This window comes from Dermacentor albipictus, chromosome 5 (assembly GCF_038994185.2).
Source record: "Dermacentor albipictus isolate Rhodes 1998 colony chromosome 5, USDA_Dalb.pri_finalv2, whole genome shotgun sequence".
Taxonomy (NCBI): Eukaryota; Metazoa; Arthropoda; class Arachnida; order Ixodida; family Ixodidae; genus Dermacentor; species Dermacentor albipictus.
The window spans coordinates 104,269,996-104,287,317 of record NC_091825.1 but is presented as its reverse complement, the minus strand read 5'-3'; the positions used below and the strand labels follow the sequence as shown (position 1 = coordinate 104,287,317).

At 46.0% G+C, this 17,322-nt stretch overlaps 2 protein-coding genes across 3 annotated transcripts in view; one reads left to right on the top strand and one right to left on the bottom strand.

Annotated features, from left to right (window-relative positions):
• The window catches only part of LOC135905920 (transmembrane protein 135-like), a 192,189-nt gene that overhangs the window by 43,308 nt on the left and 131,559 nt on the right, over positions 1–17,322 (bottom strand). The window lies entirely within an intron of this gene.
• LOC135905914 (metabotropic glutamate receptor 1-like) overlaps positions 1,528–17,322 on the top strand; it is a 32,509-nt gene continuing 16,714 nt past the window's right edge. For both annotated transcript variants that reach the window (XM_070538650.1, XM_065437032.2), the window contains exons 1-2: positions 1,528–3,089; positions 10,543–10,792. In XM_070538650.1, coding sequence (XP_070394751.1) covers positions 2,417–3,089; positions 10,543–10,792 — 923 coding nt within the window. In that variant the 5' untranslated portion in view covers positions 1,528–2,416. The remainder of the gene's footprint in view (positions 3,090–10,542; positions 10,793–17,322) is intronic.

The following is a 17,322-nucleotide window of genomic DNA, read 5'->3' as shown; positions in this document are numbered from 1 at the left end:
GCACTCTGACTCCCATCGCAGATCGCTTTCAAGATAAGGCCTGCACCGCCGCGCCATACGCATCCACCGCCGGTGTACAGTTGACCAAAGTTGATAAGGGTTCATATCAAGAGTGGTTCACATCGACGCGGAAAAGGAAACAGAACGCAGGAAATTTGTCTCAGTGACTTTTTTAGTGCTATTTTCAGAAGGTATATGGCTCATCCCTCGTGTTCGCTGCATTGAATGTTTTTCTAGCACTAGGTGGCCCGCTGCGAATTTGGGTGATGAAACAAGCGGGTGATAACGTCATCGACCACGTCTACGTGCGCGGTCTACCAAACGTGACAATGTTCAATTACGTCACGTACTACAGCACGCATCGGTCAGTGCTCAACTTCCACGAAGCAGCGGCATCATCCAAACGCACCATCATATAACATGAGGGAGCATTAGGTATGGTATGGTATTCCTTATGCGATGGCGCACACCCACAGTGGGGGATTGGCCTCCACTACCCGCCTCCTCTTCGTCATCTCATACCGGCATCAGCATTTAAGTGTTGAGACCACGCTTCTCCGCTTGACGATCCTTTTGCAGTGTTTCTCGCTACTGTAACAAACACAGCAGCACACGAAGTCGGAACAGCGAGAGATTAGTAGCAAATGCTTGCGCATCATTTAGATAACTCCCACAGGAGATTCTGCGCGTATTTTTTTTTTACTTCTCACTAGAACGTCACGTACGCACTACCCTCGGTAATGATTTGGTCAGGCACCGCTGAACATACCGTAACAGCACACTCCCGAACACGGCCTTGGTGGTGGCTGAAACAATAACATGAAAAAAATAAAGAGGAATGCGAAGCCAAAGTCGACGCGAGCGCGCGCATATGGCGAAGCCAGAGCAGCGGTGCGTGTCCGACGAACGTCACAGGCTGCTTCGCTCCAACATCCGCGGGAGGTTCGTTTAAGCGGCTTGCGTTGGTTATCAGAGAAATAGACTGTAAAAAACACACAACAACAAACATGGAAGTGGTCTGACAATTCCGGGAAACATGCAGGTCTCGACGACGAAGTTCGATGCTTCTCTCTTTCAATCGTGCTTGGTTTTGAGGGAAAGTAGGTTACCGCATTGAACACGGCAAGCCAGAGGCACTGAAAGTACTCAAAAGGCACAAAAATCTCCTCTTTCGAACGCCGCTTGTGAACGTAGGCAGGCACCGAGTGACACTGACGTTGCCCGAACAAGGGAAACACACCTGCCCGCGTAAGCTCGCGCTGAGGCCCATAGATGGCGTCGAGTGCGGAGCCTGGGAGTCCGACATTGGAAGAGTGAGGGTCGAGTCGACACATGTGACTCACGCGCTCTATCACGAATTGTGCGCGCGCGAGGACATTAAGCGACAATCGTCGACAATACGCGGAAGTTGATGACATTGTTTCTTTCTTTCTTTCTTTTTTCACCGACGGCGGCAATTGTGCAGCACGTGCGCGCCAAACAAAGGTTGCGATGTGCGAGCAGAATCATCGGAACCAACGGCGGAGGAACTCTGGCTGTGCTGGCTTGGATGTGAGTGTGTGCATGTAGGTGCGAGCGAAGAGTACCGAGCTGTGTTTGACGCCGGCAGATGTCGGCTTGTAGCGGTGGCGCGGGGATAGTGACTTGTGGTTCGGGTGCGCTCCGCAAAGTACGACGCCCATACTGCACTACGTGCTGCATCTGCTTCAATAACGACACTGCGGGAAACGTTCCGTGCTTCTTGCTGAAACGAAAGAAGTGGCACGCTCCTCGGAATACGTGCAACCGTGCTCCGATGAGAGCTTCGTCTGGGTCGGTGAGTGCAGACGTGTGAATTGCGTCACCGCAATTATCATCAAGGCTCTGTCGGACATTGTAAAGTGGGGAGCTCACCTCGAGCTTGCTGAAAAACTGCCGCGCGGTCTGGGGCTAAATGTGCAGGCTGAGGTGTGGGACACGTGACTCCTTGAACGAAAGCAGCAAAAGCCGTCACGTGAAAAATCTGTAGTCCCTGAACATGAGACGCAGACGAGCAAGCTTATTTAAATTGTTTACGCCACCTATAAATTTTCAGTTTCAGTAGGTACCACTTTGTTCCCACTCCGTAGCCTGCCTAATGCCCCACTGTGAAAGCAAGGCAAAACGCTGCGTAGTAAGCAACGGCGGTCCTACTTAGTACCCTTTCTAACTATGTATCGTCTGCCACAGATCGGTCCGCCAGCTAACATCTGTTCAAGAAGTCTAAGATCTAAATCAGTTGTTTCACAGCTCTGGTGATTGCTACGAGAGGATGCTTATATATTTCGCCAGGTCAGGGCACAGAAAAGACATAGACGAGCTACTCGCAGACGACCCGCTTAAAAACACTTGAAACGCCCCTGTACACGTCCGCTCTGGAGGAGCCGAGGTTGGCGTGATGAGCCACTTGGATTTTCTCATGCCGCTGTTAACCCTGGCCCTCTTCGCCGCTCGGTGCTTCTCGATCACCTACTACTACAAGGCGAACGAACCCGAAGACTTCCTCATTGGTGCACTTTTCCCCGTTCACCGACCTCCCTACACGCGCCAGAACGTGACGAGGCTCTGCGGTGAAACTTGGGAGCGACCGGGCATCCAGAGGGTAGAGGCGGCTCTCCAGGCCATCGACGAGATCAATAGTCGAGACGATCTGCTTCCCAACTCGACGCTGGGTATACAGATACGAGACTCGTGCTGGTTTTCGCCCATAGCGCTGGAGCAGGCCTCGCACTACATCCCGCTCTCGGCCTGGACCGGGGCCGAGTACCAGGAGGAGCCGTACCCGTACCAGCGCCGTAGCTCAGAGGAGTGCGAAGAAGAGGAGTCGCGCAAGAACCTGGTGGCCGTCCTCGGCCCGCTGGCTGCGGCCGGCGCTTCGGAAGTCAACAGCTTGCTGAGCCTATTCCGCATTCCTGAGATCGGCTACTCGACGATGGGACAGGAGTTGGGACTCCGGAGCAGGCTGGGCTTCTACGTCAGTCTGGTGCCCATGGAGCAGGCCCAGGCCAGAGCCATGGTAGACCTTGTGCGCTACTTCAACTGGACCTACCTCTCGGTCGTCTACACGGAAGGTGAGGGAACGTTTCGTTGAAAGTTTCATAGCCGTGCGTGAATTGTCGTAGTCGATATCGTTGCTATCAATAGTCGTCGAACAACAAACGTCGCTGGAGCCATTGTTTCTACAAGGTGACTTCGTCAGGGAAGCAACTGCTTTCTTTGGCAGCCGTTTATGTACGCAATTGCTCACTTTCCTGCACACTAAGCACTTGGCCTTCCCTTACCCTACTGTACGCACCAGCTTATTCTCCTCCCCCATTAAAAGTGGGCGCGGATGAGCTACGCGTACATGAATGCTGCCAAAGAAAAGCAGTTGTTACCCTGACGAAGACTGGTCTCTTAGTCGAAACGTTGTCCTTAACGACATCCGTTGTTCGACCACTGTCGAACATTTGAAATGTCGATCTTCCTGCGAACTTTTGCCTTGTTAGGACACACTTGAACGTATTCATAGGCGTAAGCTGATGTTTTTCGAGACCTAGCTGCAACGCATCGAGCGGTGTTTTCCTCAATGCCAGTAGATAGGAGGACGATTGTCCGCCCGCGTTGTCACCAGTGCCTTCTGCCATTGCTATTCAAGCATAGTGCGTTTCTATAACATACAGCATATATCTTTCACTCTGTGGTGTTGTACAAATTGAGCGCGATGAACTTTCTGGTTTTCCAAAGAAGAAATCAATGCGGGACGGGTTCATGCCCATGCCACATGAGAGGCTTGACCATACGTCGCCATCAGTTATACGACGAAAGCAGAGTGTGAAAACGCTCATGTACCGAGATACATAGGCACGCTAAGAAAACATCAGCAGGTCTAAATCCATCCGGACACCTCCACCGCGATGTATACCCCCAGCAATAAACTGCTAACATTTGTTAGTCGCGGTAACTGTGGTTGCTGTTGCTTCGCGTCAGGTTAGCGACCAGATCGCTTACCCACCCAGAAATGACAGTAGGTCGCAACGCTATTCTGAAACAGTGCTAACTACAGGAAAATAAACAGGAGAAATACAGAGCAGGCGCTATGTGAACTGCCGGTTTATCTGAAGTTGCATGAAATATGTAGCAAAAAAAAAGGCTAAAAGGATGATATCACAACAAGTGTAACATACATTCCGAATTCTAGAAATATAACCACAAAAAAGCTCGGTCTTCTGAATGAAAGTAGCTCTTAACGAAAAATTGCCACCGACTTCCAATAAAGCAGGAAAAGCAAGAAAGCAGAAAAAAAGGATGTTTGAACACAACAAAATGGTTTATTGAAAGTAAGAACAGGCTGACTATATTCATCGTAAGGCCATGTGCTCGCTAATTCAGATATTGTTGATGAACTTCTGACCGTAGAGAAGCATCCTATGAGCAGCGCCTGCAGGTGTTATGGGGTGTATATGTAATTGGACATATGGTCTTTCTTATTAATTATGTACGACTGCACGGTCCTGTAGAACCGAGCAGCATGTGCAAAGCTCGTGGCAAAGAGCCTTATTACACATCATGTTGTGTGAGGAATGGTATGACATCGCAGACATGAATATTATATGCAAAGCATGCAAAAAGGAGACATGCACGCTTGAACATATGCTCTGGGAGTGTGGGTCGCTCGGCCCTGGCATTTCCCGGAATCGGTATTTAGGAATGATCAGATCTCCAGATCATATCCCTCAAGTCCAGGCTGTCCAGTACTCCCGTGATAGGGCTAGGAGGCTTGGCCTCCCGGTCCCAACATGGGACTAGCCAGGCAGGTGGCAACACCTTGTACAGGACAAGAATAAAGTTTTTTTCCTCCTCCTCCTCCTCCTCCTCCTCCTCCTCCTCCTCCAGTCTCATTACACCACAAAGAGCTATTGTAGCCAGTTACTATCATATTCTCTACTCGTATTTCAAGTTCTCCGTCTTCTGTGTGACACGCGTATACCAACTTCACTTTCTGCTTTAAGCGGAGGTTGGCTTTTTGCCTGTGTACCGACCTTCTCGTTAATATTTTGTCAACATTACTACATTACATTTATGACACAGTGGTACTATTTGTCATTTTCTTTAGATGCTCATTCCTTAAGATTTAACAAAAGAAAGGTAAGAACAAAACAAGTCATACTTTATGTTAGATAGCGTAAAGGCACTAAATACAGCTCACAACAGAGGTCACATCAAACAAACGGTAACATAAAATCAACTCTAAATGCGCGATAAACAACTCACAAGACGGGTCACTAAAAGTATACTGGAATGCAAAGCCAGCTAACATAAATGCACTGAAGGCAGCTGACAAGAAACGTCACATAAAACCCACTGAAAAGTTAAGTCAGCCGGCCATAGATTCGCAGAAGAAAAACGCGAAGTCGGTCACAGAAAGGCACATAAATTCAGGCCCGCCAAGGAACATAAAATAGGATAAACGCAAATCGCTTATATTGGATGATACCAGATGTAATCAATAATTCCCAACACTATCACTCAAGAAATATCGGGAGCACCGTAACGCTCGTATTTAAAATGCATCTGTCGACCATGAAGTTAGGATCATCTCGAGGCTTAGTCAAAAAGTATTGTCACCACTGGCCGACACAGCATTCCTTTGCTGCTGACGTGGTCTAGTGTCACGGTTTTTCAGGATTCTGACTTCAGAACAACCTCGTACCATGGTACAACGTCGTCGCGTGCTTTCAAATGCCACACCGCTGCGAATGAGTCACTGCTTGACAGCAAGCGCCTCTGTCCTTCCCTCCCCCCCCTCTCTGTTCTTCTGTTGCCGGCATTCTTTCAAATTGCCTGTTCGAGGGTAATCACCTCAATTTCGAACCCTCGCGCAACTCCGTCGCGTGACTTTAAATATCGCGCAATCCGACTGACTGCAGAAGCTTCAGAATTTCACTATTTATTTATTTATTTATTTATTTATTTATTTATTTATTTATTGTAGCGTTTTAACGCTAGAAGACATATGGATAGAACACCGGAAGACAGCCGCGTTAGCAGTGATATCCCGGGACACTTTGTTCGACAGCAACATGTGAGCAGCGCTTTTCTGCTGCATAGGTGCCCTCACCGCAAGAATAAAAGTCAACACACGTTATTAATCGTTACTGCTTATGTCTCTACACGGAGCCGCTAACTACAACGCATTCGTTGCACTGATTTTTGTGCGCTGCAGTTTAACTGAGCGTCACAAAATGGCACCGCCAGAACTCGGCCGTTTCCGGCACTCCGTAATTCATTCTTTCATTCATTCATTCACTCACTCACTCATTCTTAGAAAGTTTGCCCGTGAAACGTCTTGAAAACAATGCACATCAAAAGCCTAAGGGACCGTCACCATCACGCACAGACAGGCCTTGCCTGCGTACCATGTACACAGCCGCCAGCTCTGCTAAAAAAAAAGTTAAGTGAAACATGAGTGTATCCAACCACAAACGGCCTCGTTGCAGAGCGTTCGCCGCGGCTAGGTGTAGTAAACTACAGCTGCTGCCGGGTACCTACCGGTAAAATAGGTACAAGCACCGCTCTCGTCCCTGCAGGTGTTCAGCCTTTGCGGGGCCTCAAACTTTGGAAACGGGTGTTTCTCCCAAACCCGTGGGCATACACACCTAACAGGCTCTTTGGGTAGTAACATGGGGAATTGCCGCCATGGGAACCCTTTTCCCCTGACACGGTTAAAGTGTGCATGGCTAAGCGCGGGATGGTCCGACCCCCGTGTGCTCGGTTCCGCGCTGTCGCAACACACTAAACGCCTGCTGACGCAAACGCTCCTGCATGCGGCATACTTTTCGGGATCAGCCATTTCCAAGCTGGCGCTACGCTCAGGTTACTTATGAACAGGTATGTCTTTCATAGTGATTTGCGTCAATTTCTGCGAGTGAAGCCCATTCACAAAACTACCCTAAATGTGAGGTTACTCGGTCGAACATTACTGAGCAACTAATTACACATTGCAGTATCGCACATGTAATGTCAACCTCTTCACGTATGCCAGCTGAACAGGGTGAATTCGCGTATACCTGGCACAATCGAAATTTCCGAATATGTGAATTTTTCATAAGAACACCTTTTAGAGATGAAAAAAGTGGCAATAACTGGAGATATTTAAAGCAAACCTTTCTTTGCTTAATCTCCCGGGTTTCCCATTATTCGGTGCTGTCTCGCGAAGTAGGATACAGCAAACTGAATTACACGGAATTGACCCACGAAGTAGTGTGGGCGAGCGCCATTTGTGTTCTGCGTAACAAAATATTAAACGGTGATATAAAACATGCACATATAACGTCGGCTTATAGGTATCCGTAAAGCACACAGGCCTCTTAATGGAGTAATCCACAATATTCCATGGCTTCTTTGATTTCATTAAAGCAATAAAGCTTGGTGCTTGGATAGCTGGTTCACAATGCTTAGAACGAAGTTAAAGTCCAAAACAGATAAAAATGAGACAATCCGGGACGACACGAACTAGAGCAAACTTTCAACTAAGTTTATTTCCGTCAGACTCTTTTGTATATAAGCGCACTGTCGCACATGCGCAATAAGGCAGCAAACGTTTAAAAAGAATTGCAAAAAAATGCTGGTACATCTACAACAAAACTACGTCACTGCAGCAGGCCACGCAATAATCTCTCCTCGATATCAAACCAACATACTGACGTATGGCTCACGCATGCTTTACCTTTAGAGGCGATATAAAAACATGTTTACACAACCAAAACTGCCGGACCGTTCTTTTTAATAAAGTTTATTTTCTTCTTCCATCAGTTCTCTGGCAGTGGGAACATTGCTCCGGCCCAGAATCTGAATCACCCGATGAATCGGAATGAACACGTACATTTGACAATGCGCAAGCAAGGGCGCATTACCTTTGTTTCATATTGAAAGACGATGCTCCCTCGCGCCACCATTAACGCAACGTCCAGCTTGCCCGCTGCATGGCTTGCCACGAGACAGCGAAATTTTGCAAACACTCATCATGCATTTTACAAACGCCTGAGCGTGCATTCTTCTTGCAGCCCCCGCCACATTTATTTCCCTCTCGGGAGCAATTCACCGGCAGAGACCAGCAAATTTGCGTAGGGCAGAAAAAAAAAAAGCACACGCAGGCACATTCTAGCTACTCGCTACCTTCTTGAGATTGTGCAAAATCCGATGCACGTACGGTGGCACTTCGGGCCCATTCCTGGTTCGTAGCAGTGCAGACTGCCTCATAGAGGCACTTCATTGTTTCGCGCAGAGGTGCTTCCGCGACCGCCGTCAACACCGTGCAAACGAAAAACCGGCCAACACCGGACAATCCTACGTGATAACTGAAACTTGTCTGCATAACACGTGGGCACGACTTCTTGAAAACATGCCCCAGGAAAAGCTTAGCGATTTCTCGTTTAACTAGCTTGGACTGCACGGAACCAACATAGATGATCACTATTTAAGACGAGGCGTAAATATCAGAACTGAAGTGAATTATCAGAAGGAAGCTCCTGTGTACACGACGGGCCCTATCCGGGCTGATGAAAAGCGGCCAAAATTGAATAACACATTTGGTAATGTTTAAAGCGGCAGGCTTCTTTAAAACAATAGGGAAAAAACATCTACATACCTAAAAGCTTTAAGGACACTACTCTCGTTCAACACTCTGCAAGCGTCGATCAAGATCCGCTAAGTAGCCACACAAAGATGTCAGCGTTTTATTTTCTTATATGTGCTGTCTTATTGCGCACGTGCGACAATGTGCTTATATTGACGACTCTGACGGAAGTGAAACTTGATAGTTTGCACTAGTCCATGTCTCTGCCCTCTCGTCCATGTCGGTCTTGCGGATTATCTTCTACCTAATTAAGTTCTTTGGATTTCGAAAGTTATATTTATATTTCGGCCACTTATTCTTGGCGCAGTAGGTAGTACGTGTTACTGGGCATGTGCCTATTCTTGGCCAATCCCCCGGATCGTGTACTAGGGACGACGGCCCTGATAATGAGCCGTCTGAAAAATAAAGTTCACATACATACATACATACATACATACATACATACATGCATACATGCATACATGCATACATGCATACATGCATACATGCATACATGCATGCATGCATGCATGCATACATACATACATACATACATACATACATACATACATACATACATACATACATACATACATACATACATACATGCATACATGCATACATGCATACATGCATACATGCATGCATGCATGCATGCATACATACATACATACATACATACATACATACATACATACATACATACATACATACATACATACATACATACATACATACATACATACATACATACATACATACATACATACATACATACATACATAACGTTGTTATAAGTGTGCACGTATCAGATCCAATTATTTTCCTCTATTCTCTCGTTTTTTTTTCGGCTTCCCTCTCCTCCAGTGTAGCAAAGCAAATCAGGGGCAAGCTGATTACCCTCCCTGTCCTTTGCTTTTCTCTCTCTCTCTCTCTTGCTTTCTGTGTTCTCTATTGTAATCATTGCCATCACACGTACATTGTTTTGCTTTCTGGCAATGACTGTTTTTTCACTGGATGACAATATACGTGCTCATATCTTCTTTAAAGTTATTTCCCGAAATTTTTAAAAATCGCCTGTTCCAGATAACGTAATTCTTGTCCTTAAGCCGGATTATTCAGAGAGGTGGACACTAACTGCACGAGAAAGCAAAACACACATTGAACTAATTAACGAAAGTTAATAACTAACTTCCTAATTAATTGCTATACGGCGCATATTGCAATTTAATATTTGCAGCCGGTGACCTTCGCAGGCGTATCCCCTTGCAAAGAATTTCAAGAAAGACACTAGTTTGGAGATATGCGCCATCAAACTGGCCGTAAGAATGGACTGTTGTTCCACTATTTTTTAACAAGAAGCTCTTTTAGGCATTGAAGCACAAAAGTAACTGGAACGCCCATGTATTTGGTCCTACACTTTGGGAAACAATGTCTCGAAACTGGTGTCCTCCTGGAAATTCATTTCAAGTGGATACGTCGTGCAAGCTCGCCGGGTACGATTCGTAAATTGCAATAAGTGCCGTAATGCAATTCACTAAGGAGTTAACTAGTGAAGTTAATTAGTCGAATATGTGTTTCGATTTCTCGTGCTGGTAATGTCCACCTCTATCTATCTATCTATCTATCTCTCTATCTCTCTATCTCTATCTATAATCTATCTATCTATAATCTATCTATCTATCTATCTATCTATCTATCTATCTATCTATCTATCTATCTATCTATCTATCTATCTATCTATCTATCTATCTATCTATCTATCTATCTATCTATCTATCTCATCTCATCTCATCTCATTCGCAACACAAACCACGAAGCGGTGGTGGCAATTTCGTCCGCCTCTGCACCGAAACTAATGTAAACACTGTCCTCGCGCTCACGACGTCTCACCTACACCGCTTTCCCGCCGCCGCTCCTGGCCGCAGGTGACAGCTCCAGCCAGAGCAGCCTGGAGGAGTTTGCGGAGCGCGCCGTGCGCCAGAACGTGTGCGTGTCGCAGTGGCTGGGCGTTCCGGCCAGCGGGACGGCCGAGGACTACCTGACGGCGGTGCGCAACCTGAACAGGACGAGCCGCGCGCGCGTCGTGGTCTGCTTCTGCACGTCGGTCACCGTGCAGGGACTTCTCGCCGGCATTCGCGCGGCCAACGCCACGGGAGACTTCAACATTGTGGCCAGGTGAGGCGCGCCGAGTACTGCTGATTGATTTTGGACTCATTCATTCACAAATTGATTGATTGATTGATTGATTGATTGATTGATTGATTGATTGATTGATTGATTGATTGATTGATTGATTGATTGATTGATTGATTGATTGATTGATTGATTGATTGATTGATTGATTGATTGATTTTAACATCCCAGTACCAATTGGAATACGAGGGACGCCGTAGTGAGAGGCTCCGCGGTATTCGTGACTAGCTTAGAGGTTCAGGCAGATATAATTACAAGATCAATGTGTGTAATTATGTGAATTACACATACTACACCCGTAGAGATGCGGCGGACACGTCCGGGATTCAAGCCCATTACCTCGTTCTCGGACTTGGAATGCTGTAGCTGCTCATCCATCGCACTAGGTGCAAGTACGGCACTATTGAATCTAGGGAAGGCAACAAAAGAAACGACTGAAAACGACTTTTGACCGACTGAAACGACTTTGTCCAGTCGGATATACTTTAAACAAGGGGAGGAGTACGATGGAGGAACGGGTAAGCACACGGGAGCTAAAGAGGAAACTTTAGCTCGTGGCCAACTTTCGTTTATTTGCTCAAATAGATGTGAAACGCAGAAAAGCTCTTATCAACTAAAACAAATTTTATTCAACTTGAGCCAATTTGAATAAAATATGTTATATTTAAGAAAGCAGGCTGAGTCTTACCGACTACAGAAAGCCAAATTGGGTCTCAATTTTTTTTTAATTGCCGGATTTCGGTAAATTCCAGAAAAATCCAGGCACAAAGTTAACGAATACGCAACTCTGCATCGAAAACGGATATCTCAGTTTTGTAAACTGCACCCGTTATAGAGCGTTTGAAGCAGACGAATGTGATACGCGAGTTTGCAGCTTAGGCAAAATTGGTACAAAATTCACGAAAGTTTTCAGAGCGGTGTGCATCAACTCTGACTGCAATAATTGTCTCAATAGAAGCAGTTTGCAGAATATTGATATCGTTTTTTGTTGCTGACCTACAAAGTTGTAAATATCATTTCAGTTAGCCTAAATTTTGCTATTTTCACGAATTTCTGAGAAAAATTTTGAGGGTCTAAGGAAATCTGCTGCGCACAGTAATTAGACCGTGACTTATTTTTTTTTCTTTTATGCTCAACAATCCTCGCGAATTCTGTGCATTGGAAGCCGAGAAAAATAATTTCTCCGTTCCCATGCACTTACATAGCAATTCGTGAGGTAACGGAGGTAAATATAAGCGGTCACTATACTAGCTTGTATAGTTGATCATGGGCTGCAGTTCTGTTGATTTCATTTGTCGACTTGTACACTCATATTTCTTAAACTGCTTTGCGATAAAAGTCATTTGTCACACTGCAAGTAAAGAGGTCGAGGACTGAGGCTGCTGGTTAAAAATTACTTTGCTTTCTTTGTTTTCTGATGGCTACAAGATGACATTTTGGTCTTGTAACACAGCGCTAAGGAAGAGGGAGAAAAGAATGAGAAAACGACAACACTGGGCTACCGCATAATATCTCGCTACGAGAGTACATTCCGACACCAACGTTTATTTGAGATGCACCAGTGGAATCTTTCGCTGTTGCTAAGGTCGAGTTCCAAACGGTACCGCTGTTGGCGTTTATACACCGTCTCCCATCGCTAGGCAGTGCAGCGAACGCTGCTAGGGCTCGAGTCAGCCAATCAGTGACGAGAGCCCATTTTGGTTTCCAATAAGCAGTGGCGTATCAACAATTTCTTGAGTGAGGCGCATACAGCAAATGTTTTGATCTCTCTCTCTCTCTCTCTCTCTCTCTCTCTCTCTCTCTCTCTCTCTCTCTATATATATATATATATATATATATATATATATATATATATATATATATATATATATATATATACACACACACAGATTTCGAATTACTATTAGAGTAAGTGAAATAGCCTGGAAATGCTTCTGCCAGTTATATTTGTATTTAACAGACATAGGCCTATATCAATCACACCTGGTGAACCATGGGTGTCCGAAACATTATTTGAATTTGCACTTATTTCTTGAAACTATATAAAATGTCGAGATGATGCAGGGACAAGAGGTAATGAGTGCCTCACAGAGGGCCCGGATCCCGTCCAGTAGCATCGGTACAGCGCACATAAAAAATGCACATTTGCTACAAACAATTTTAATATTTACACAAAGGATTGTATTTAGTGTTTAGGTACGTCTATAGCATAAATGTATCGATAGTTTAGGTAATAGCATTGTCGAGGTTATACGCAACGAAGTACACTCAACATAAATTACTTGCAATATTCACAAGAAAAAAAAAAGACAGCAGTAACACATCGAAATAAGTCAGAAACGTTAAAACTACGTGACACATATAATTTAAAATGCTGCCTATTCCTTCAAAGTATAAAATTTCTAAAACGCAGAGTTTTCTTGGGACATTGGAAAACGTGGCTAATTGCAGCAGCGTGATACTTCCTAACACTTACTTACAATTCTTTTTAACGCATTTACGCGTATTCTTCGACGCGTTCGACCAAAAGCATTTTCACAATGAAATTCAACAGCTATACTTGTAAGAGGTTCGATTAGATTTTTTATTGTGATAAGATATCTAGAGTGCAACGCTGTGTAGGCTATATCTGAGCAGAGGTTAAATAGTTTCTGCATTTGATAATCCAACGACTTCATGCCGTAAGGCACACCAGTCGTTGGGCGCGGCTGATTATAATACTTTGTCCAGACCTCGCCATCACACGCAGGTTAAATGTCGCAAGCTGATTGAGTTTTCGAATACGGATATAGCGGTCCCAAAAAACTGGCCGTGATGCAAGTTGCGCAAGTTGACAGTTCTTTAGAGCGGGAACTGCCCAGTGCCAGACGTTCTCCTCAACGTGAGCGTCGTCCGCTACAGGAAGTTTCCAGAAGGCACAAAACACAATACTCGCTGTCCAAGCAGGCGATGCGTAGTAAAGAAAGACATTACTTAACTGGTCACTCTATTAGGAAATAAAATTTTGCTTCAGTTGTGGTTGTATCGGACTTTCTAGCGTGCAGCCGAAAGTGCCCGCTTTCAAAAGTGGGGTAGGGGAAAGACTTTGCCCCCCCCCCCTCTTTCGAAAGTGGGGGAGGAAGCAAGTGCCCCCCCCCCAGTAGGTACGCCTATAGGTTTGTTCGATGCAGAAAAAGGTGCAGGGGGTGCAGTGGCGTAGCTAGCTCGTCTGGCAGCCGGGGCCCATAGGTCTTCTGTCAGCCCCCCCCCCCCCCCCCCCCCGGGTGTAGCCGGCAGAAAGAGGGGTGTCTTGTCTTCAGACGTATATGTCACTCCCCCCCACTGGCCCCTTGCACCCGGGGCCCACGGCCCCCCGCCTAACCCCCCCCCCCCCCCTGTTGCTACGCCACTGAGGGGGTGCCACTTATGGGGTGCCGGGCTGCACCCACTCGCTGCAAGGTTCAAAGGTGCACTGCACCGCGGCGGCACCTTGCCTTGCACACCGTTCAATCAAGCACTGAAGTGCAGGGTGCACCGCTGCACCTCGGGGAATCAAAGGCCTGGGTCCAGTGCACCGTGATTAGGTGCAGAAGGTGCAGAGAAACTTGGCTGAATAGAATAGACCTTATGCCAATAAGGCATAAAAGCTCGTTCATTCAATCCTTCAGACAAATTTCCATTCAGTAGGTGTCGCGCCGAGGCCGATTACAGGCTGACAATGGAGGAGACTTTCTTCTTATTCTGATTTGCTGACGCGAACCGTACCTTGCGCCGCACTGCACGCAATTGACCATTTGCAAAAAATGTTGCTGCGCACGCGCGAGCAACGGTATTCCTAACCACGTAACCTCGACCATATACTAGCTGAACAAACTATTGCTTCCATTTAACGTCTTTACCAGAAGCGAACTCCTGCACACGACCCTACTCTGCCAGATCCTGTCGAACGGCAACACATACGTTGTTACCCAAACCCAGATGTAGACCTACAGTTTTCGTAGTAATTTTTCTAAAGTATTTGTTATAGAGCTTGCTCCCTGGAAAAGTAGGTGAGGCGGGTACTTTGAGGGAGAAATGCAGTCTCTCAACGAGAGAGCCCGTGGTTTGAAAACACCAGGTGGCGCTCACTACTTTAGAGATCGTCGAATGGGGAGATGGAGTGTTTGAGCTTTCACCCGCAACTGGTGCTCATAATGCAACCATAAAAGGCTCCACGCAACGAATGAGGCTTCGGAGAAAAACCAGGAAAAACAGGAAAAAATTTAGTTTGCAGTCGAGTGGCAGCATAAAACGTAAATAAAGCGTACCTGTGGCCTCTGTAGGAGGAAAGTCGAGATTCGCACACGACACACATGTTGCGGCGAATATGCAGTGTACTTTATAAAAAAAAATATCCGCACGTAGTCTGTTCAAGCAACAAAATATCCATCTCGCTGCCAGCCAATTCATCATCCAACCAGGAAGTTCGTAGTGAATGTTTTGCGTCTCAAGAGCAAACTCGCCGACCACAAACGACGCGAAGGGCACTGAAACGCACCTTGTTATTGTTATCGTTCTCGTCGTCGTTGTTGTTGAAGCAAACATGAGTAATTTAGAAGCCTAACGCACATCCCTGGCAAAGGGATTGGCAGTGATCGGCGGGTGAACATATACCATGTGCGCATGCGTATGTTTCTTTTTTATGTGTAAGCATTACAGGCGTACTTCGGCTGCATTGGAGGTACCTAACAGAAAACATGGGCCGATCCCGAACACAGTACCGTCTAACACAGCGTGTCAAAGCACTAGCTGTCACGAGGGAACAATGCGAAAAAAACTGGCACGTGATGCATGCGCCAAACGTTACGAAGAAAAACTCTGGTATGAGCGAAGCACGCGTTCGATCGTGGCTTAATCGTTCGAGCATTGGGCAGCTGATCTGGCAGACAGAGGTTCGATCCCATCATCCGTCACCCATTCTTTTGTACTATTGTAGAGGGACTCCACCCACTTTGACGTATCTAAGAGAAAATTCGAGGTGTGCTGAGTCTATGGAATCGGGGGCGTCACAATGTGCCCGGGAAGATGGGTTTTTAAGAGATACGTGGTTTAGAAACGTCACTTTGGTAGAAGATATAGTGTGTAAGATGACGCGCGTGCGATACTAACAAGACTTCACACTCTAAATACGCTATCGCGTACTAATTACTAGCGGTACTGAACTCTGGCCTAGTGGGTTTTTAAATAAGAAGCATTTCTAGGCGAACACTTGCCACTTTGACAGCACCTATCTAGCCGCCTACGTCTTGGTGGTCTCATTGTCCTTTCGTTAACTTGGTATGTATTCAAACTGGCACATTAGGACGAGAGTGTATGACGAACAAATGTCATGACATTAATATCATGACGTGTGCGCCTATGTAATGGTACTCTCATCGTCGTTTCGTTAACTTGATATGTGCCACAGTTGGCGTAGTACGACAAGAGTGTATGACGAATATAAACGATAGGTAATGACATGAATGTCATAACGTGCGTGTCATGTAGGTCATGAAACAGCCGCCTACGTCTTGGTATGTACCAAATTGGCACAGTATTACAAAACTGTATGACGAACATAAATGATCGGTCATCACATGCATATTATGACATCTGTGTCATTTAGGTCATGAAACAGTCGCCTACTTCTCGGTGCTCTCATGGTCGTGTCGCTAACTTGGTATGTAGCGAAATTCGCACAGCATGACAAGAGTGTATGACGAGCATAAGCGATAGGTCATGACATGCGTGTCACGTAGGTAATGAAACAGCCGCCTACATCTTAGTGCTCTCATGGTCGTTTCGTTAACTTGGTAGGCTCTCCGCACACTGCTTCGCATAACACCGTTTCTCACAAGGCGTCGGATCTGCCGGCTTTCCTTTAAATATTTTTTGCACACCCTTCTTCCTGTGATTCCTTATTCAGTACCTTTCCTTTAAGCGTTTTTGTGCGTTCAAACTCTGAAAAAACAAATTATGATGCTCAAAATGTACCAGGTCAATAGAAAGAAATCCCATGCAGGTTCCTAAAAAGAATGCTTCGCAGTTCAGAAAAATTCATGTCTCTAAGCATAAAACGGAAAACGAAAAAAATTGCTGGCCCTTCTGTAATAGAGAACAAACTTAAGCATGAAATGGCAACCGGCAAAGATTGGTTGGAGATTATACTTGCCACAACCTTAAAATGAGCGTAGTGCATGTTCGCAACGGCACAACCCACCACACCACACCGCACCACGCCACACAGTGGTGTTAGATTGTTGGTGCACTGGTCCCTATTGTTTCAGGATTGCTAGATTGTTTGTGCACTGGTCCATATGGACGCTGCCCAGTTAGAAGAAGAAAAGTGGCTGAAAGCCGCACGACAGGCGGCGAAAGACGCCGGGAAAGCAGAACGCACTGCCCAGCTAGATGAAGAATCGATTGAATTCTGTGGATGTATATGCCAATACCATGATTTGATTTTGAGGCACGCCGTAGTGGGGGACTGTGGATTAATTTTGACCAGCAGGGAA